Source organism: Chinchilla lanigera, unplaced genomic scaffold (assembly GCF_000276665.1).
Source record: "Chinchilla lanigera isolate Chin_1 unplaced genomic scaffold, ChiLan1.0 scaffold00082, whole genome shotgun sequence".
Classification (NCBI taxonomy): domain Eukaryota; kingdom Metazoa; phylum Chordata; class Mammalia; order Rodentia; family Chinchillidae; genus Chinchilla; species Chinchilla lanigera.
In genome coordinates, this window is record NW_004955483.1 from 866,535 (window position 1) to 876,596 (window position 10,062).

Consider the following 10,062-nt stretch of genomic DNA (forward strand, 5'->3'; position numbering starts at 1 on the left):
GTCAAAATTTAGATCTCATTAATTTCATTTTAGGACTATTATTTTCTCATATTTTTACTACCTTGGACTTTCAAAGATTTTAATTTTTGTCATTAAGTATTTTCCTACTTTATTGCTTTCCTTTTCTTCAAAAAGTGCAAACAAATTTATTGGATATTCCAACAACAGTCATGCAGTAGGGATTTCTTTACAACTTGCATCAGGATTTCTCACATTAATTCAATCCTTAAACAAAAAATGGTTCCTCTCCTGGTAATGTTGTATAGAGGCATTTTATCTTTTCCAGTGGAAGGGAAACATCCACTGGGGACTCATGCAGAGATTTTATTGTTCATTGTAGGCAATGGTCAATGGTAGTTTATGTTGTTGGAATTCTTGTAGGTCTACTGTTTAGAAAGATATCAGATCTAGATGACTGCACAGCTGATTTTTATGTAGTCTTTAAAGAATACTTTTTACATTCCAGTATTTTTGATATTAAAAAAAGATGGCATGGTGCTTTAAAAATATGTCCACAGAAGTATTTTTTGATCTCTCCCTTAAAAAACAGACCCTAATTTCCCTGTTAAATATGTTTCAGGTTCAAGTGGCTTGATTGTAATGAACAGAATGTGGCAGAAGTGATAGTACTGACTTCTAAAAACTTGGTCATAAAAGACATTGTGGCTTGCTCCACTCTTCTTCTCTGATTTTTCTTTTTTGAGCGCTAATAGCTGCCATGTTTAGAAGATGGTGGCCTTCACAAGACTACAGCTTATACTTTACTCTTGACTTTCACCTCAGAAGAGGTCCTGAGCATCTCCAGCCATTCTGTTCCTGATCCACAGAAACTAAAAGAAGTGGCAAATGTGATACGTTCACTGATTGAAGATACTCAGTTTTGGAATAATTTGTTACACAGGAATAGACAACTGAAATGGAGATTCCCACATTTAAGTTTATGATGCTACCATAATCATATGTGACAAAATCTGATGAAAATAAATGCAAAAGAGAAAATCAGAATGATTTTATGTATGAGTAGAAATAGAAAAAATAATCTATGTAAAATATAACCAGAATTTACCCAGCAATTATTTAAGTTAACAATATAACATAAATAAATAAGATATGGCACAGAAATGCACGTATGAATGACTATTAGGAAATTCACCTGTACATCATTACAACAGGTTAAAGATGCAAAAGCACATGATTCTATTAGATGCCAAAAAAATGATTGAATGAAATTCATAAGTCATTTCTTACAAAAATTTTAAAAGACTTGGAAGAAAACTTCTTCAACAATTTACTGAACACATACACACATGCTAAGTCACAAACTACAAAAGCCATTTCTATGGAAATAAGGAAAAAAGATAACAATGACTGCTAGCATTTCGAATAAGGCATAGTGTTTATACTATAACTCACCAGCATTTGCTGATTTCTTGATCATAGTCATTCTTTCTGGAATATTAGTTAATATAATAAAAGCAACTAACAAATAGTTAACTAGAAAGAATAAAAACATTTTTATTTGCTAATATTAATATAATCTGTAATAAAAATCAAGGCATTCCATTAAGTATTGATCAGAATTAATAGAATTTGGTAAAGTTAGCTAGATACAAAATACAAGTAAATAATTAACTGTGCAAGTCTTGTCACACTTGTAGAATTTCTAAGTGCTTTAGTCTGATCCTAGCCAGTATGGAGCAGAATGTACAAGCTCATGAAAATCAATATTCCATTTGTGGAACAAATTATAAAAACTTGTCTAGATCCTTGTTTTGTTCCTTTTTCAATTCTGATCTTTGTATTTTTTCAGTCTGTCTATGTTTTTTATGTCTATATACACATCAGTTATTTTAAGTCTGTTTTGTCTTTTATTCCTTGTTTCAATTGTCAGTAGATCATTTCTTTTTTCTATTTTTCTTTTAGAATTTTTATTATTTGTTTTGCATGTTTTCAATACATGATTACTTTCCTCATGAGAAGCTGGTACATAAATGAGACACATTAATTCTTTTTTGTTCCCTTCACCTCCCTTCTCTCTCATCTGCATTTCCCCTACCATTCCTCCTTCCATTTTTTTATCTTATTATCTATCTTTTATTTTGCTCTTTATTTATATTTCTGATTTCTCATATAAGAGAAATCATACAGTGTTTATGTGTGTCTCATTTATTTCACTTAATGGTTTTGAGAAACATCCATTTTCCTACAAATGACTCAAGTTTACCCTTCTTTATGGCAGAGTAGTACTCCACTGTGTATAAGTACAGTTTCTTTATTCACGTATTACAAGGCCTATAGGCTGCCATCCAAGATTCAGCTATTGTTGACTGTGCTGCTATAAACACTAATATGCATGCACCACTGTAATATGATACATGTGATACACGTTCTTTAGGGAAAATACCTAGGATGGAAAATCCTAGGTTATATGGAATTTTAGTTTTTTGAGGAATTTCATAATGGCTCTGTACTAAATTTCATAATGGCTGTATTAATTTTCTCACCCACAATGAAAAACGTCCCTCCTTTCCAGACTCACCAGCACTTGCTGATTTCTTGATCATAGTCATTCTTTCTGGAGTAAAATGAATCTCAGTGTTCTTTACATTTGTATTCTCTGAATTGCTCTTTCTGTGCATACTTCCTTGTTTCATGGTGTGTGTACCTATTCTTTTTGTTCTGTTTTGTTTTGTTTTTGTAATTCTCTGTGGGGATTTGTGAGGACTTTTAAGCTGAAGGGCCCAAAAAGACCATAAACTCACTTTCTCAGAGGAGTACAGTAACAGACAACTTGCAAATGTCTCAAAGACTGCTTCCCTTTCCCTCTCCTTTCAGGCCTTTAGGATAGAAAATACCTACTTTTCCCTCCCCCATTGCCTATCATCGGTTTGCCTGGAAATCAGCTCAGATGCAAACTAAGCAATGCAGAAAGCTTTTCGTATTTCAGTGGAGTCTCACATTGTCTTCAGTCACTTTTTAATATCACACAGGACACGAGGAGCTGCAAATTTAGAATGACACTTGCAGCTCACATTGGTAATGTAGTTTTGCGGTAGAATTACACAGAATTTGTCCGGGGTCTTTGGGAGTGGACAACGTCTGATACCTATTTGCTGTACTTTACAAATATTTTCTATGGGGGAATGATGAAACGTTAAAGACTGGTAACTAAATTTTAAACCTACAATGAAAAAAAATCCTCTGGAGTGAAAGAATTACAAGACATTGGTTGAAATCATGCACAGCTCTTAAACGAGCCTTTGGGGTTAGGTGTAACGACAGTTTACTTGTCAAGTTTACTTGGTGCTGGTGTACTTGGTGATGGCCTTGGTGCCCTAGGACACAGCGGGCTCGGCCAGCTCCCCTGGTAGCAGCAGCCACACGGCCGTCTGAATCTCCCGTAACGTGATGGTCGAGCACTTGTTGTAGCGCACCAGGCGCTCGAAGATGTCGTTCGCGAAGGAGTTCGTGATGCTCATGGCCTTGGACGAGATGCCCATCTCGGGGTGCACCTACCTGAGCATCTTATAAATGCAATAGCTGTCCTTGAGACAGCGCTTGAGCTTCTTGCCGCCCTTCTTCTGTGATTTAGTCACTGCCTTCTTCAAGCCCTTCTTGGGCCGGGAGCAGCCTAGATGGGTTCAGGCATTTTAGCGATTAAAAAAAGATAGCGCAACACTAAAAGTTATACCTGGGAGAATAATCGCCCCCACCAGCTAGGCCACAATTATTATAGATGCGGTATTCAAATAAGGTTAGTAAAATTACATTTATGATTGGATTAATTTTAGTATGTCGTCACAAATGCGAATATAGACGGCACCTAAATGTCTACTTTTTCATTGGCTACTCTCTTATTTCAATTTGGCCCAATCAGAAAGCTCAAACTAGACTTCCCAAAGCTGCTATAAATAGCCCTCTCCAAGCACTGCTGCTGTAGTTCTCCTAGAGCGCAGGGTATGTTGATGATTGCGTACTCACTTTAAATTTGTGATTGGGTTTGAACTCTTCACAAGACAATTATGTGGAAAAGTACAGCAAAACGCTGACCCATAGCTCTACAGTTTACTGTTTCCAGTTTAGCAAGTATACCCCGCTTCTTCATGCTGAGACTTGTTTTTTTTCCCTTTTAGTGAAATCTGTACCCAGAAGTTACGGTACTTCTGAAACCACGCCTCCAAATGTAAAAGCCGGGTCTCTTCCTCACCCGTAGTAATCGGAACTTAGCACTGCTAAGTCGGAACTTCCCTAGGCCCCAAAGAGCGGACGCCACTGGTATCCAGATTTTCTCTGGGTTCTTGTAGCCCCATTTACACTCCGCAAGCGCAGGAATCCCCCCGCCGCCCTCCAGGGCCACCCGCTCCCCGGCTGGCGCAAGAAGCCACGCCCCCAAGTGTGCAACAGCTCTTTTCCTGATACCGGTGGGTGGCTCTGAAAAGAGCCTTTGGGTTGTGTGAACTTCTGAGCAGCCGGCCAAAAAACTTCCTATTTCTTTTTGGCTGCCGCCTTCTTGGGCTTGGCAGCCTTCGGCTTGGCGGTCTTGGGCTTGGCAGCCTTGGGTTTCACCGCTTTGGCCTTTGCTGGGCTCTTGGGCGCCTTCTTGGGCTTTGCCGCTTTTGCTTTCTTGGGGCTCTTTGCCTTCTTGGCGCCAGCGGCAGCGGCAGGCTTCTTTGCCTTCTTAGGGGTCTTCTTGGCGCTCTTTTTCGGGGCGGCTGCGCCTGCTGCCTTCTTGGGCTTCTTGGTGGCCCCTGCAGGCTTCTTGGGTTTGGCAGCGCCCGCCTTCTTGGCTTTGGGCTTGGCCTCCCCGGAAGCCGCCTTCTTGTTGAGCTTGAAAGAGCCAGAAGCGCCGGTGCCCTTAGTCTGCACCAGAGTGCCCTTGCTCACCAGGCTCTTCAACCCCAGCTTGATGCGGCTGTTGTTTTTCTCAACGTCATAGCCGGCGGCCGCCAGTGCCTTCTTGAGCGCGGCCAACGACACCCCGCTGCGCTCCTTGGAAGCGGCCACAGCTTTGGTAATCAGCTCAGACACCGGGGGTCCGGTCGCCTTGCGCTTTGCAGCACCTGCTGGCTTGCGCGCTTTCTTCTTTACCGGCGTCTTCTCGGCTGGAGCCGGAGCAGCAGGAGCAGCGGGCGCGGTCTCGGACATGCTGAAGGCGGCGTGGGGAAAAGAACTCGAGCCGGAAACAGAGGCACTGGCCGGGACTCGGCCGCAGCGCTGCGCCCGCCCGCTTATATAGGGCGGAGCTGCGCCGTGATTGGTGCGCTGTCCAGCCCGCCTCGCTGGCAGCCGCAGAGTGTCCTCTCCGATCCCGAGTTGTGTTTGTTACACCTCAAAAAAAGCCAAAAATATAAAAATTCTCCACATTGAATTGCCTGATTTTTTTCAGATAATGATCCCTGAAGCCTCAGGCTTCATACAGACCTGAAATAATGAGGAAAGCGCTGAACCTTTTGCCAGAAACTAGTAATATTTCCTGCCGTGCTCAGCAAATTTCAACTCAGAGAAACAAAACTTTCTATTTTCTTCGTAAATTATAAACCGATCTTTAACTGTAGAGTTTTCTGACCTCTCAAATATGATTCTCCAAGTGGTTAGCTTCTAATATATCCAAAAAGCATGCCACTGGCACTAAGATTTTTATTACAAATCTGCACTTAAGTGAGGGAAGTAACACAAACTCCTCGGAGAGTCCTGCCTATTGAGCCGAGGGCATTTGAGTTCATCAAACTGGTTTAGTTTAATGCCACACAAATTATTGCCCATTTGAGGTTAAATTTTGGACCCCTGAGACATTAGTCTAAGCAACCATGGTTTTATTTCCTTCTACAGCACCTGAGTTTTAAAATAATTCCTTAGTAAAATTCTTTTCCTTTCTGCTCCCAAGGGTTGGGGGCGGGGCTGTTGCTTCTCTTTGCTCTGGACTAGTGTTCCATGGGTTGAGGTACCTTGAATTGAGAATATTTGGGAAGTAAGAAAAGTTCAAAATATACTCAGGGGACAGAGATAAAAAAGGATTAATTTTCAAATAACACACACATGATATCGATAAAGTCACTGAAAGCAGAGGTGCATTTTACTTTGAAGAATTTGTCTACAGTGTTTCTCAGGTTTTTTTTGACATATGTTTCAGGATGAAATTATAATATACTAGTTAGAACTGGAATCCAAGCACTGATCATGAGAGAAAAATAAATGAGAAGTGTGGATTGGAACATTACTAATCCCATTGTTAAAGAAATCCAGACCTTGTTATTAACTGAATAGCTAATGAATGACTATTCTACCCACCATATATGGCTTCAATCTCCATGAAGATTGAGGCCTAATGCTTCCCAGAGCTCTTTCAAAAAGAAAATAAGTAATATGCAGGGATTGAATGACAAGTTAAAATTTGAATCTCAGAAGCAGCTTGGAGAAGTTATACAAGGAAAGTCATTGTCTTTTGCAAAGTATTGACACTGGGTTTTAGATAGTTGTTCAACCATGGAAAAGTATAGATTGGCAGTGAAGGTCCAACAAAAAGAATTATTTCTGAGAGTATCTTGGCTTTTAAAAATTGCAAGCCACTGCTACAGGGCAAAATATAATATTGTCCAGTGTTATAAGATGATATGCTATTACTTTATAAATATGATTATTTGTAAAATGGCATTGGATAACATTTTAAGTTTTAGTTCCCCAAACCTTTTCCATACACATAAACCTATTACTACCATAGAGAGAACGCAGAACTTTGATGCTACATTAATGAAATGTTTTTAAAATACTGCAGTACTCTTTAAATTCATGCTGTATTTGGGGTAAAATGATGTACTGTATCAGTATTTCTTAAGCCTTAATTTGTAAATATTTTCAGTTTTTTTTTTTTAGGGGTAGGTACTAGTGTTAACCTATGGCCTTTACAGTAAACATCCTCTTCGGGCCATTTTAAAATTTTGAGATAGAATCTCACTAAGTTAAATTGCTCTGGATGACCTACAACTTTCCATCCTCCTGCTTCAACCTCCCAGAATGCTGGAATTACAGGTGCCTGCCATCATGCCCAGCTAATACATTCAGTTTCATTAATACCTGCTAGAGCAAAATAAATATGCCTTTTACCATTTGTTAAAATAAAAAGAAAGTGGCCAAAACTCTAGAACATATGACGTATGGGCATTTGATTGCATAATATTGGGCTTATACTCACTAGTTAGTTAATGACATGCTCATGAGTTAATGACAGCTAATAATGTAAGTGGAACTTGCTACAATACACTGAAGTTTGCTCATAATACCTTTCTCACTGTTTCATAATACCTTTCTCACTGTTTCCGATTGGGAGGGACTTGAACTGTCTAAATTCTTTGATTTTTCAACTCATCTCTACGTTTCCTTTATCCTACAGTATATTTTCTGATGAATAAAACTATTTTTTGTCTGGTTTTGATTTTTGAGACAGGGTCTCACTGTACAGTTTAGGCTAAACTAGAACTCACTATGTAGACCAGTCTGGCCTCCCACTACCAGTGAGCCTTCTGCTTCAGCCACTAGAGTGCCACCATGACTAGCTGATGAATAAACCTATTTGACTGACAAAGAAGACACTGACATTTGCCTGAATATATTCATTTGACCCTTTAATATGATGAAATAAGAACAATACCAAAAGGCATCCCTTTCTCATTGACCTGCCTGTTGGGTTGGCTATATGAAAACTCTGTAACAGATGCATCTTTATTTGTATATTTAAAATATGGGACTGGTGAAATAGCTCAGTGGCATAAGTGCCTGCTTTTCACTTGCAAGCTCCTGAGTTTGATTCCCGGTACCAAAAAAAAAATATGCTTATTTTAAATATGAATTCCAAGACATTTCTTCAATAAATCCAATCTAATAAATCTCCAATGTGTCCTCAGAATCCGAATATTTAGCAAGTTTTTCCTGCCAATCTTATGGCCAGTCAAATCTGAGAAGAATTCCTGCTCTCACTGCAGTTGAGTGGCAGGGCAAAAGCGTTTCCTGTGATGTTAGTATTTCCCTAGATTTTCTGGCCTGACTGAAACCCGTAGAGACATCTATGCTGGATGTGACCACATACTGGGAAGATGGAGACAGAGCAATCCAATCGTGACTTCCTTAGATTCACACAAGACCAGCCACTATAGTGAGCTCCGTGAGAAAGAGCAAACTTAGGCATTCTGTGTTTTATTATTTTCTATCTGCACAAGGTTGACTGAACCTTGACTGCCAATGGTCTACTTGAATTTCTTAGTGCAGCATCTCCTTAACTAATTTCTCTTGTTTTATAATTATCCCTTCTCTTTCTTTACTGCTGTATTGTGGGTTACCCGGACATATGTAGTCAGTATGCAAATCTTCCTCTATATGTAATATCATCATTTTAAATGAGCAGAAATGGACTTGCAAAGGTTAAGGAAATTTCCTGAGAGAGGTTTATCCCAGATTCCCCTTTCAATGTTCTCACTGCCATGTGTGAGCTTTTGTTAACCAGTGCTTTTCAGGCTATAGGTCTTTAATAAGCATTAAAAATTATGAAATTAATGTAGTAGTGCAAAATCAAAAATTTTTTTAATGAATTAGAATATAAAATACCAGAGACAATGTATGTAGTTTGTCAAATACATAAACCATTTTTCTTTTCTTTTCTTTCTTTCTTTCTTTCTTTCTTTCTTTTTTTTTTTTTTTTGACAGACCCCTGTGTAAAAGGCATGGCTTACTATGAAGTTTTCTATGTCCAGACTGGCTAGTGTGCCTTTCTTATGCATTTTTTAATTTTAGCTTTTGTATTCACAAAATATTGTCAAGTGTTTTTTTTTTAAGTGTGTTTTTTTTAACGAGCTAAAAAACTATTTTCCTAAAATTGATAATTTTTAAATCTCTTAGAAGCCTAGAATGATTTGGACAGGATAATGACTGTACTAAGAGTAAACATGTGATTTGTAGGAAAGTTGAACAGTTGATTCCTTTTATTCCACAGTTCTATGCCTCAAGTACTTAGTTCTGGACTTTGCCATCTTATTTTGGTATTATCTTGGCTATTTTTTTTATTAAAGACAGAGTTTGGGGTAGATGTGTTTTGCATGAGATTAGGAGCTTATTTATTATCTGTGATGTTTCCCTTTTTATTTATGTCATAGTCTAAAACTGAGTTGCACACTCCAGGTTATTCATTGCAGAACTGTTTGGAATTGTAAATACAGGAAACGACTTTAATGTCAATATATAAAAGGGTAGTTGAATAAACTGAGGCATGTTCACTCATTGGCATAACATGCAAGTGTAAAAATAACAGGCTCTGGTGTGGGGGCGCTTGCCTGACATCTGAGCTAACAGAGAGGCTGAGGCAGCAGGATTTGGGGGGTGAGGACAGCCTTGGCAATTAAGGCAGATCCTATCTCAAAAAGAAAGAAGAGCAAAAGAAGGAAGAGGAAGAAAATGACTGAATATCTTGACGGAAGGTTAAGGAGTGAATTCCTGGAAATTTATTTAAGTGATAAAGCAAAGTATGAAAGAATATTTCCCTTTGTATGGGACAAGAGAAACATAAGAGATCAAATACCTACTCATTTGTGCAGAAAAAATACAGGAAATGAGAACCAAAAATTAAGACTACTTATTTATAGCAGAGGGAAAAGAAAGAAAGAGGTGGAAAGTAGATGCATTATGGGAAGAGAGTAGCAGGAATAAGAAGAGAGTGGATTTTGTATTTTTGAGTAAAATTTTTTGCATAGCATTAAGTCTTACCACTATAGTAATGTTTTATATACTGGCAAAATAAATTATTAAATACACTACATAAACCTATAGGAATGGCACAATTAAAAATTAAATACAAGGCTAGTTAGTGAATCAAATGTATTAAAAAATAACATAATAACACGAAGGGATTGAAGAATTTAAAAATTAAATAACCATGGTAAACACTATTGATTGGATACTATAAGGCTAAAGAAAACAAATATATATATATACTGTATAAATATTTCTTCGGGCATGTACACGGATTATCAATTTTACTTTATATGTACATTAGAATTGAGCAAATAAGTATGTTATCTG

General features: G+C 38.2%; 1 protein-coding gene and 1 pseudogene across 1 annotated transcript; both read right to left on the minus strand.

Annotated features, from left to right (window-relative positions):
• Positions 1 to 2,204: 2,204 nt before the first annotated feature.
• On the minus strand, positions 2,205 to 4,332 carry LOC102018931 (annotated as a pseudogene).
• A 90-nt stretch (positions 4,333 to 4,422) lies between these two features.
• Positions 4,423 to 5,190, minus strand: LOC102018601 (histone H1.4). The gene has a single exon (XM_005403302.2). The coding sequence runs from the start codon at positions 5,143 to 5,145 to the stop codon at positions 4,486 to 4,488; it is 660 nt and encodes a 219-aa protein (XP_005403359.1). The 5' UTR covers positions 5,146 to 5,190; the 3' UTR covers positions 4,423 to 4,485.
• Between the last annotated feature and the right edge of the window lie 4,872 nt (positions 5,191 to 10,062).

Excerpts from the sequence above, each read along its gene's own strand:
- LOC102018601 (XM_005403302.2), bottom strand. The coding sequence starts at position 5,145 with ATGTCCGAGACCGCGCCCGCTGCTCCTGCTGCTCCGGCTCCAGCCGAG.